This window comes from Gigantopelta aegis, chromosome 10 (genome assembly GCF_016097555.1).
Source record: "Gigantopelta aegis isolate Gae_Host chromosome 10, Gae_host_genome, whole genome shotgun sequence".
In the NCBI taxonomy this organism is placed as follows: domain Eukaryota; kingdom Metazoa; phylum Mollusca; class Gastropoda; order Neomphalida; family Peltospiridae; genus Gigantopelta; species Gigantopelta aegis.
The window spans coordinates 57,510,391-57,523,744 of record NC_054708.1 but is presented as its reverse complement, the minus strand read 5'-3'; the positions used below and the strand labels follow the sequence as shown (position 1 = coordinate 57,523,744).

The window sequence follows — 13,354 nt, the reverse complement described above, 5'->3', positions numbered from 1 at the left end:
TAAACTTTTAGATCTGCGTTCAAAATTTTATGTCGAAATTACTTCTTTTTAAAAAATATTATTAAATAGTCCGATCCTCTCTTCTTTTTCTTATTTACTTTTGGACTGTCCTAAAATGCTCCAAATTATATAAATATTCGGCCGAGCAGTCAATTTTTTATTTATTTTTGGCTTGTAACCTTTTCTTTTTTATTATTTATTCTATTAACTTTTTTACTAATTGCTATTTTCAAAATTCTGCCCATTTTCTCTTATCGGAGGTCGGACTCGGGATGGACGTGTTCGAAACCCTAGTATATGGGCACGTTAAACTAGTTATCATCATCACAAAACTGAAATTTACTTTTATTTAATTGGGATGTATTACTTAAGTGACATGTTCTACTCATTATTAGTTTTATGTTGCCGCTAATCCGTTGGTACGGTACTTGCACTGGGATTACGTCGCGAACCGCAAACAAAACAATTTTGGTAAACAAAGGTCGCGATTTGCCAAAGCATACCGGCATAATTAAATCCATTAAAGCCGCACACCCTAGTTCCATCCAGCGAAAATAAATTATAATTTGGTTAATCTACAAACCTGTAACACACTTAGATCACGTGTTTATCAAATGGAGTGAAAAAGCAGGTTTTATATCGATAAATACCATGGGAAACCCCATGTCCCAATTGCTTGAAATAATTTTGAAAGTTAGTATTTTGATGTCACCGGTAGATGTCGCTCGAAGCACAACAATGCCTAAGTCACGACAAATTTCACAGACTTGGGGTGCGTTTCTTTCACCTCTCCTGGACATGTTCCAACTGTTCTGTCCTGGTTGTATCCCATCTCCAGATATCGTAAGACTTAGCAAAATTATTGGTTTTAAGGGTTTGTAACGTTTTGTGTTGAGACACTTACTTGTCTGAACTTTATTGTTACTGAAAATGTTCACGAACTGTGAAGAAAAATCTCACAAATGAACAACAACAAATCGGATGTTGATTGCGCGAACCGTGCACGAGAAACAAACCGAACCAAAATGATAACGGTCACGTGGTATACTAACGTCTGTGACATTGAAATGGAAATATCCCCTCTAAAAATAGATTAGACCTTGTCTGCTCAACGGGTTTTTCTCAAACGTGCGTCCGTTTTTAAGAAACACGAAACATGTATTTTGGGTATTACAAACACCAGGATTACCAGGATTACCAAAAAACACTTCAGGTAAAGTGCAATTTCAAGTAAAGTGCAATTTTATTTGTGAAAAAATGGGTTTAATAGCGAAAAACAACGCCGTAATGGTTAACAACTAGCCGTAATTAGGGTGTGTCCCTTTAATGTTTGCCGCTTGGTGCAAACTGCTTGTGAACAAAAATCATGACCAGTTAACAGTAGGAACTACTCAGACACCTTGATTATAAATGCCTTTGATAATACCGCAACAACTTAGATACTGTAATACATTCTGCTTTCGTAGGCTACAGCCAATGAGAAGTCGCCTTGTTATCGAGTAACGATTGAGCTGAACTAACGAATGCAAATTATACAAGCGCCGGAACCGAACAGCTGTTGACATTTACCAAATTAACAAAAGGATTAAAATAATGCTTAGTATTAGTAAACGTATATTTGTTTACGACAATAACATCATATGATAACATCAAAATAATTTATTATTTGTTGAGTCGAATCAAATCGCTAAACTTTCCGGTCACGTGACACAACAATGGCGGCACTGCAGAAAAGGATGGGATTTATCGGGAACTAAATCGCTGTACGATTATATATGGTGGGAAGAATTTGAAAAAAAAATGGGGGGGGATATTTTGGCCGCTAATGCAGCTTCAGACCTAATTTTTGCTCAAATATAGTGGCCGCGTTGGACAGGTGGCCGCTCTAGAGAGGTCAAATAAAGAAATACATGCGTTGGGTTTTTGGGTGGTCGTTATGGGCAGGTGGCCGTTATATAGAGGTGCTCGTTAGACCAAGTTCGACTGTACATGTTAATGCAATAAAATATTTCAATCAAACACCACTTATTATAGGTAGAAGCATTCCGAATCGTATGTCACCGTGTCAAAGTTCGAAGTGTACCTAACGTTTAATTTAAGAGTTAACTACCTGTCCTTCCATCGGTGATAACGTGACTGCTTGTTGTTTCAGTAATTTAGTTTGAACAAACTGCTTAGCAACTATTGTGCTTTAAATATGTTCGAGGTCCTACTAAAAGTTGGGGCATTTGTTGTGTGCAACTGAGGTAGTCAAAGACACTTCCCGCTATATCTGAAACGAACAGCTTAACACCCCCATTTTAGAGAGAGAAAAAACCTTTTTGTATTGTAGCCATCAGTACATCAACTTAGTTCTTCACTTTCTACCCATATTGTTTTCACGGTCGAGTTAGCACTACATTACATTAGCTTAAGATGTTCACTATATATATATAGCTCTGTACCTAGTGTATGGACTCAGCTCTCTCATTCTACATAGGGTCCCCCCCCCCCCCCCACACACACACACATACACAGCGGTGCTACATTACATTAGCTTAAGATGTTCACTATACATATATAGCTGTACCTAGTGTATGGACTCAGTTCTCTCATTCTACATAGGGTCCCCCCCCCCCCACACACACACACACACAGCGGTGCTACATTACATTAGCTTAAGATGTTCACTATATATATATATAGCTCTGTACCTAGTGTATGGACTCAGCTCTCTCATTCTACATAGGGTATCCCCACCCACCCCCACACACACACATACACAGCGGTGCTATGTTTAATCTAAGTTGCTGGAGACAGCACCTTCCAGTCCACTCTCCCCCCCCCCCCCCCCCCCCACCAGTCCTAGTAGAACTACGTTCGGGTTTTTCTTTTCCTTCTAGATAGTTCTGTACACGTATAACAATACATCGACTCAGTTCTTCTATTACTCATAGATTTTTTCCACAGCACTACATTAGATTAACATTATTGCTATATAGTATTCTGTATAACAGCAGTAGTACATCATCTTAGGACCACAATTAATACCCTATTAGCACTAAATTCGTTTAAGATGTTCGTTCTTGATAGTGCTGTACCAAACTCAGTCTTTTCATTATACGTAGGTTTGTCAAGAGTATATTACTTTAAGATTTCCATTCGAGACAATGTTGCACATATAGAATGCTAAACGACATAGCCTGTCATACAGGTTTGGTATCTGACGAGCGAAAGAGAGTCATATACCAACACCCGTTCACGAGTTTCATAAAAATGGTATGAGAGGCAAGTTAGTTTAGTATTTTATTTATTACAAACCAACTGCAAACAAGCCGCAACGCAGATGTCGGGACCTACTACACGTTATATTTCTGCGATTTGGGTCAGAAAGTGACCTACGTCACGCTCACCTCACGCCAATATTACACTAGTTAGATATTGAGTGATTGTTATGACATGAGCAATATCGCTCACTGGTGTGTAATAAATAAAAACCTCAGAGTTTCCATTATGCATAGCTTTGTTAACAGTTTGCCATTTTCTCCACAGCACGACGGTTACGAAGCCACCAGAGATTCTAGAAGAAATGATTAGTATTAAAAAGGCACAGCTTATTGAATCCATGTATGTGAAACCACAATACGTACATCATGACAAAACCAATAAACCAAACCACTGTGTTGACAGTTATGATCTGGATCCAAAGAAACCAGCCGCAGCTTCTATGTCAAAGATAGTCTTGCTAGGAAATGAACGGAAATTATTTGAACTTGGGGAGAAGATAACAGTGCGAATGACACTTAGCGATGGGAATGGTAAAGCCAAATCAGTAGGTGGAGACCAGGTCAGAGTGTGGATGGTAGAACCAGCCAAGAAAGCCAATTCTGCTGGATATGTTATTGACCATGGGAATGGTACATACACGGGTCATCTAAAAGCATTGTGGGTAGGAAGTCCCGTTATAAAATCTGCGATAGCTATCACGTGTGAAGGTATTGGTGTCAGAAATCATGCGTTGAAGGTGCCAGGAAAACTGAGAGGGCTTGTGGGTGTTTTCAAGTCGGTAAACATAACCGAAGAAACAGACTGCGCACCAAGTCTTAACTTCAAAGGAGAGTTCTGCAATTTTACGGCGGAAAATTTTGGTCTTCCTTGGTTCTGCGCTCGACCAAAAAACCTTAAGCTGCTGTGCCATGACTGGGTTAAAGTGCGTGGAATTTATAAGTTCTTTTACACAGGACAGGAGAAGGCAATAATGAAAGGGTAACGTTCTACTTATTCTATACAGATGTTATATAATTATATATGAATTTACATAGTATTTTAGAACGTAAAGAGGGCACTGAAGTTTATTTTCAAATATTTTGTCAGTGCAAATGTATTATTTATTTGTTTTATCATAGAAGTATTATTAAATCATGTTCTGACACAACCCTTTGATGGATTGACGTCACCTCAAATGACCGAGGTGTTTGATCCTGCGATGCAAGCACCCCAAGCGATCACTAAACCGACTGAGCTAAATCCCGCCCCTTGATGTATTGATATATTATTTTCAATATTTTATTAATGGTAGTATATATATTGTAGGCCACCCGGCTAACAAAAGGAAAAAGTCAGGAATGGTAGACAACATCAGTTCAGATTTATTTACTGCAGCAGATAAGCAGCCACAATAACACAGCAACATCAACATCGTTATCCAGTAGATCCTGTCTGATGTTCAAGTGAAGTTAACTACAAACTTAGCAAAGTAGTATAATAGGAATGCAGGCACAATTATAATTTCATTTCGTTTAAACACTTTAAACTGTTTGTAAACAGTGTCAATCTCCATTCCAAATGTCAGGTCTAAATAGTTAACTATTTGTCATAAAGGTAATCTTCCATTTTCTTTTTATTATTATTTTAATTATTATTTGAGATGTCATGACTTTAACAGCGAAGTGCAAAGTGATAAACAAACGATCCTTCGCTCTTTTTATACTTTTCATATGACGCCACATGACGTCAGCTAACTAATCGCGTTACGTATTTAAATTTGGCTTGAGATACACCAGGGCCCGTGCTTATAAAACTTAAAGTCTAGACTTTAATAAAGTCCAGACTTTAACGTCATGGCAACGCCATTCAAATAGCATTACGTTAAAGTCTGGACTTTATTAAAGTCTAGACTTTAACATTTTATAAGCACGGGCCCAGATTGGATCTATTTCACAAAGCAAATGCTAAATAACCTTATAAATAATGTGGGGCAGGCTCTTCCCCTAACGATCCAGAATCTACTATTACATAGCATTCATGTGCACTTTACTGCCCCAAAATCAAGTAAGTATTAGCTGTACAATTTATAGGACAAACATCGAGTCGGCCGCTCCACTTGTTTCGAACATGTACGTTGATTGCTACTTGTTTTCTTAATGTTCATAAAGTAAATACGAAGGGGCAAACTCTGCCCCAAACGGAATTAGTGGAGCACAGCAGTACTTAATATTATACAACAATTAATTTTACGATATAAGTCAACTTAAAACCATGCCTCATTATTTTGTGGTAATGTATCCAAAAGCCGTGCTATAAAAATAGACTAGCCTACCAAGCCCTATACAAATCACCAGCAAACTCGTATAGCACATCGGAGCAATTCTGTACACATTATAAACAAATAGCTTTATCATTTAACATCATTTTACACAATTTAAAGTTAACAAATTAATTTATGTTTAACACGTTGTATTTTCGACCCCTGTTGCAACAACGCCGGTGACGTCAATATGGCGGACATCGATGAATTCGTCTGCGAATAGGCTCCAAAATAACATTAACTAAGGGAAATAACATCATTCTAGGTTAGTTAGTGTACAGTAAATCCAGTACCAACATGTACTTAGTTACCAGTTCGTCGACATATCGTCTTATTAAGTAAAATAAATTTACTCTCAGCTAAAGTGTCAAAATCAGCTGCTTGCCATTACTATAAATACTCATAATAATTAATGGACACACTAGTAGCCGATAGTAGTATATAGTCGAGCACGGTTGTGTCGAACTTGCTTGAGTCAATTCATAACTTGTGTCAGTATGACTGGTCGATCCCGGCCAAAACGTGTATTAACTATCATGTTTTTATCTCGGTTGAGTCGCTACGTTTCAGTCGATATTACGTTTGTGTCGATATATTTTTGGGTCCCATTGTAGACTTATTTTGAAAAATGTCTCTATGTGTCGATAATAATATTATGTGTTAAAATAAATAAAATATTTAAAAAGATAAATATGAATTGTGCGATCTGATATCAATGCCATACCGGTATTGTGAGTAGGCCTATGTAACCAACCATCAAAAGAGATGCTCACATTTGACTGTAAACACATGCATTGTACATGTAGTTACTATAAAAGTTCACGTGTAAGATCAACGAATAAAATTATCTAAACTATGTTGATGCAAGGATTGTCACGGAAAATGACTTGACGTCGATGTGAGTTTTAGCTCTGCAGCTTTGATGCCACGAACCAATGCGCGACAAATATTCCTAGACGTAGGTGAATTAGGTGTGGGATTTTTTTCTTCTTCTTCTACAAAACATTTCGTGTAACTGTATTTTGGTATTATAGTTTTCTTATAAGTTCATGTTTGTTAAAAGCAAAATTTAGATTGTTCTAACGTCCACAACTGGGGCGGATCTAGAGGGGTCCAAGGTGTCCGGACCCCCCCCCCCCCCCTCAAATTTGAGAAGTTCCCCTTTTATTTAGGATTTTTAGGTTTTTTACAAATTTCTTTATTCTGTCAATGTATAGAACACTGTAGAAAACGTCTGCCAGCGTTCCTGTTGTAGCACTATTATATTATGGTCCATGTGAATCCTGTGTAATTTTTCAGTAGTGCCTTTTCATAATGTTATGGTGCCCTTTTTGTCTTGGACCCCCCCCCCCCCCTCATCAGAAAAGCTGGATCCGCCCCAGCACAATTATTTTAATTTATAAATATTTAAAAACATTATTAACTCTGTTCAGAACGTGCATTGCGGTACAACTGATTGATTAATTTATTTTTCACAGCATAACAATTTTCATTGGCTTAAATAAAAAATGTATGATTCGAACCCCTCCAACCCCCCCCCCCCAAAAAAAAAAAAAAAAAAAAAAAAAAAAAAAACAAAAAAAAAAAAAAAAACAAACCCAAAACAACAACAACATTTATATATATTTTATATACTGAACCAAAAAATAAACTTCCGATTTGTACATATAGTATTTGTTGTGTTAAAGAATTCATTGTGCAATGAAATTATATAGGTAGTATTAGCCTTGAGCTGTATTATCAGGATTCATGAATTTTATCGATTATTTTTGCACTGTTAATCGTCGACCAAGTGTGGTAGGGGTTAAAAAAAAAATCACCCACTTAATAACGGGTATGACCACCTCTTGAATTGACCATTGCAGTGCATCGCAGGCGCATAGAATTGACTAAAGTGTTGATTCCTGCCTGTGGAATATTGTTCCATTCCTGAATGAGCGCTTGACGAAGTTCGTTGTCGTTAGCGGGTGGGTTGGGACGACGCCTCAATCGTTTTCCAGACTATCCCAGACATGCTCGATGGGGTTGAGATAAGGACTTTTAGCGGGCCAGTCATCAATGAAATCAATGTTATTTGTCCTAAGAAAATTTACAATGTCTCTAGCTGTATGAGAGGTGGCATTATCATGCTGAAAAATCGAGATGTTGGCGTTGTTATGGAACAGAGGAATGACGTGATGAGCGAGAATGTCATCGCGGTAACGTTGAGCATTTAAATTGCCATCAGTGACGACTAGTGGTGAACGATAACCATGGGCAATGGCTGCCCAGACCATGACAGAACCCCCACCCCCGAAACGATCTCGTTCAAGAACACAACAGTCAGCATAGCGTTCATTTCTCCTACAGTAGACGCGCACCCTGCCATCACCACGTTGTAAAGAAAATCTGGATTCATCCGAAAAAAGAACGGTATTCCAGCGTCGCCGTATCCAACGAGTGTGTACACGTGCCCAATTAAGACGATTTAGACGATGACGTTGCGTTAAAACGCATCCGACGTAAGGACATTGTGCATGTAAACCGTTCTCCCGCAGACGATTACGAACAGTTTGCCCACTGATTCGGTTATTATGAAGCCCAGGTGTGTTAGCAGCAGTAGCAGTGGCAGTTTGGAATCGATTGCGCAAATGCGTGTTCATGATATAGCGGTCTTGACCACGCGTTGTAACACGCGGACGTCCACGACGTGGCAAGTCGTTGGTGCTTCCTGTCGTTCGAAATCTTACGCGAAGATTTCGTATCGCTCGACTAGAACTCCCAACATGCCTTGCAACGTCTTCTGTCGACATGCCAGCATCAAGCATGCCAATCGCCCGTTCGCGTAAATTATTGGGTATTCTTGGCATACTAAAAATGCTACAATGTAAAAAACGTTAATTTTTTTACAAATTTTGAAGCGTTTTCGTTCACTTGACAACAATGTCAGCAACACAAGTAAAACAAATTGACCGAATACTACACGAAACATGTCGAACCATGCATGCACGTGCAAATTGAATTTCAGGTTGTCGACGATTAACAGTGCAAAAATAATCGATAAAATTCATGAATCCTGATAATACAGCTCAAGGCTAATACTACCTATATAATTTCATTACACAATGAATTCTTTAACACAACAAATACTATATGTACAAATCGGAAGTTTCTTTTTTTTGTTCAGTATATATAAGACATGGGGCGATTACATGACAAAAGTAATCGATTACGATTACTTAAGAATGTCATGATTACGATTACGATTACAAGGAAAATGATAGTAATTGATTATGATTGCGATTACACTGCCCAGTAATCATGATTACAATCATGATTACATTTTCATCTGATGACTGTCAAATTTACCAAATGTTTGACATCCAATAGTCCATAATTAATGAATGAATGTACTATAGTAGTGTCGTTAAACAAAACAAACTTTACTTATTACATGAATATTTAAAACATATTATATTTAACGACAAAACGTAATTGCATGTCTGTTGATCCCCAAGCTGCTAAAAGAAACCAAAGCATGCCCCTTTAATCGCCGAACTGCTCTAGTTCAGTGTCACATAAAACAAGACATATAGTTTACAGTTATCAAAGGTACGAGTTGTCAAATCTGATCATTTGACAATACATCAAAAGTGTTGAATGCGATCGGTTGTACTGTGGCAGACTCTTTGCTTTTGTTAGTCTTAATGACTGCAGACGGACAGGCACAACCTTAATCTCTTGTCTGTAAGCTTAACTGGGCAGCCAAATCCACACACAGCAATAAGTTATTTAACATATATAACCCCTCCCTTCAAAGCATCACTACAATCGTTACAACTTTAGGTAACCATTGGTATAAAGTAATATAACCCACAAATTAAAAAAGAAAGATTAAAAGATTCACTTGACAGGTAAAAACCATAAAAAACACACACAGGACAAAACGTCACAGGAAAAGAAAGTCACAACTTTTAATAATAAACAAATATTAGGCAATGTGTAACTGACTCCTAGTTTCTTTTGACATTAGTTTGGTCGTTGTTTTATTTTATAAGCTTATGTACGTTATATTCAATTTACTTATTCATTTCCTTCTTCATTTCCCTTGAAGTTTTATAGCTTACCAGGTGTACATAACATATGGTACATAATATAATCATTTACAGACATAATGGAAGGTGTTGGTATAAAACAGTTAATGTGTACAGAACTCTATTTAAACTAAGTAACCATAGATTCACGCCTTCTTATTATTTTGTATAAATATTTTCCAAACTTAATACTTTGTTTACATTGCTAGTAGGTAATAACTTTATTACTTTAAAGATACATGTATATTGAAGGATGCTATAATAGTAGTACCCAGGCCTGTATGGGGTCATGACCTACTTTCCGTGACCTTGACCTTGATGACGTCACGGCTTGTCACGTGACCTTGTCCTTCTGACCCGGCCCTGACCTACTTAGACTGACCTTCACCTACTTAGACTGGCCTACTGTACCGTGTGCAACGTCCTACTGACCCGGCCCCGACCTACTTAGACTGACCATGACCTACTTAGACTGGCCTACTGTGCCGTGTGCAACGTCCTACTGACCCGGCCTTGACCTACTTAGACTGACCTACTGTGCCGTGTGCAACGTCCTACTGACCCGACCTACTTAGACCGGCCCCTGACCTACTTAGGTTGGTACTGACGTCCTTGGACTGGCCCTGACCGATTTGTTTAGCATTGACCGACTTAGAGGGCAGTGACTGGTATACCTGGGCAGGTGTGCGACCTTGGTGTAAGTCATAGCCTTGACGTACTTGGTGTGGGACTCATCGCCTAGCCTTGAAAGGGATGATGTAGGATCCCTTGCTACTAATGGGAAAGTGCAGGGGGGTTTTCCTCTCTAAAAGTGTCAGAAGTATGTTTCACATCCAATAGCCAATGATTAATAAATCGAGGTGCTTTAGTGGTGTCGTTAAATAAAACGTACCACGTCTAAGGACTCTGCCCGACGCGAGGTAGTGTATTTTTTTAGCGCGCTGAATGATGAATGGTTATCTGTTTACATCCGGGAAGCGGTGGTATTCTATTTTATTGTCGATGAAATACTCTTCGGAACTAGAAGTTACATTCTTAAAGACGTGAAATAAGAAATGATTTAAATAGGTGTAAAACAGAATTTTCGTTCTACGCTGTGAATGCCCTATTTCGTCAGTTCATTCCGCGCTTCGCCGCTCGCACATATAATGGTTTAAATGACAGATTTTATTAACATGCGTGAAATAGTCAGCTGCGAACGACTTCGCGTCCAGCGCTGAGGGTACGTCGTTCGTATATCATATGGGGAAATTAAATTTGTTCTATTATTTTTAAAACAAAATAATAATTTATAGTTTGTTTTTATTTTACTTATTTACTTATTTATTTGTTTATTTATTTATTATGTTATGAGGTTGTTTTTTTCAAGCAGCCTCTAATAACCCTGTGGGGACGGGATGTAGCTCAGTGTTCCCTTGATGTGCGGTCGGTCTGGGATCGATCCCCGTCGGTGGGCCCATTGGGCTATATCCAGCCAATGCTCCACAACTGGACAACGGCCGTGGTATGTACTATCCTGTCTGTGGGATCCCAGTCGAGGCATGGGTTTTTTAATCAAGATACCGACTCCAAACCCTGAGTGAGTGCTCCACAAGGCTCAGTGGGTAGGTGTAAACCACTTGCACCGACCAGTGATCCATAACTGGTTCAACAAAGGCCATGGTTTGTGCTATCCTGCCTATGGGAAGCGCAAATAAAAGATCCCTTGCTGCTAATCGGAAGAGTAGCCCATGCAGTGGTGACAGCGGGTTTCCTCTCAAAATCTGTGTGGTCCTTAACCAATTGTCTGACGCCATATAATCGTAAATAAAATGTGTTGAGTGCGTCATTAAATAAAACATTTCTTTCTTTCTTGCATAACCGTAAAATAAAATATATTGAGTAAATAAAACATTTCCTTCCTCGTAAAATAAAGATTAATTGAACACAAATATTTTATTTTGTTTTAGTCATAGGAAAAGAAAGACATATTTGTCTCGAAGAAAGGAATGTTTGTTAAGAAGAAAGGCATATGTGTTAAGAAGAAGAAAGGAATGTTTGTTAAGGGAAGAAAGTATGTGTGTGTGTGTGTGTGTGTGTGTGTGTGTGTGTGTGTGTGTGTGTGAAACACCTCATCTCATTGCTTTGAAGAAAGAACGCGTGACTGCAACTCAACGCTCCAACCTAACCTATGATCTTTTAACTGCATTTTAAACACAAGTATTTTCCTAGAGTATAGACAACCAGTGTATTATGTCTGGTATATCAAAGGTCGTGGTATGTTCTGTCTTGTACACACAGCTCTTGCTACTATAAAGTAGCGGTAGAAATATCCAATCACAAATCTAGTCAAAGAGTAAAAAACTCAAAAAACAAACGCAATGGTTTGGTTTTTCATTTATTTCTAAATTACAAATCACTGACACATATATAAAATGGGCACACATTGTGTTACATCGAGAGGCCTTAATATATGAGTGTTCATTTCTCTTCATCTTCGTCCTCCTCATCAGTATCATCATCATCGGTATCGTCGTCGTCTACTTCATCCAAATATTCGCCGATCCAGGAATGATACTGATTTAATTTAGAACGAATCTGTGGTCTGACATCTCGGTTAGGATTCACAGACTGTAGAAGTTTCCTCGTGTTGGGGCCTTTGTCAAAGTAATGCATATAGGTCAGAAAGCGAGAGTACGTGTCTTTAAATAACTTCCATTGTAATGTCTTCATGTTTCTTTCGATGGCATTTTGGGACATGTTTTTTTCTTCGTAGCGTTTTCTCTTGCTTTCGATATAGTCGTGATTGATGTCGAATTCACATTCCACCATGAGACGAATGCCTTCGTTTTCCAGGTCGGGCGACAGCTCTTCTTCTGTTTCATTTCCCTCTTCGCACGTTTTAAATCGCAGATGTCGCTGCAAGTCGCTTCCGTCTTTAAAGACCAGACTACACGTATCGCAAGACTGCATCCTCTTGACTTTTTTCAGATAGGGTTCCACCTCATCATCTTCTTCGTCGTCACTTTCGTAGGCGGGTATGCCTGGTAGTTTTCTTTTGAATGCGTTTCTTTGCATGATTTGCATGTAGAGCTCTTTCTTCGTCGGTAGCTGCAACTCTTCTGAGACATTCGCCGTTACGTTCGTGCTTTTATACCATTCGGACGGCCCCGTCTGTAAACCATTAGGTCGAAGGCGCCAATGTTCGGGTGTGGTCGGTTTCAAGTCCACCAAGAGATATCCGTAGGGCCTGTGGGCAGCTTCCTCAAACCGCTGCATGAAATGACGAGTATTTCCAGGATACATCTGCTGTGCCAAGGTTAGGACTTGCTGCTTGTCGATGGGGTTGTTGAACAGTGCCAGGTAATGACAGTTTCTTTTCTGTGTCGGGTCCTTGCTGTGATACAGGTTCTGGTTGATGGCAATCACAGAGAGGTTTCTGTGGTGACTTCCTTCCGTGAACAGGTCGGTGATGTGAGGGTCTTTTCCAGCTGTATACATCAGGTCGTCCAACACGATGAGATTTCTGACTCTCGAATCCAAATAACGATCCTTTTCCAAATTCTCAGGTATGCCTTGAATAAATTTCACTCGAGCAACCATTTTGATCGTATCATAGAGGGGTTGCCATCGTTTGTAGAGCCAGATGATGCGCTGGGGAGGCGGCTGGATTTTACCATCCCTTAGCAGTTTGTACAACAAAAATTTCTTTCCACACGACGTGGGTCCCGACACG

The 13,354-nt window shown here is 39.0% G+C and overlaps 1 protein-coding gene across 1 annotated transcript in view; it reads left to right on the top strand.

The window, feature by feature from the left end:
* Positions 1-13,354, top strand: part of LOC121383135 (NXPE family member 1-like) — a 61,765-nt gene that overhangs the window by 34,346 nt on the left and 14,065 nt on the right. Inside the window, exon 2 of the mRNA XM_041512947.1 lies at positions 3,532-4,245. Within this exon, the coding sequence (XP_041368881.1) occupies positions 3,532-4,245 (714 nt within the window). The remainder of the gene's footprint in view (positions 1-3,531; positions 4,246-13,354) is intronic.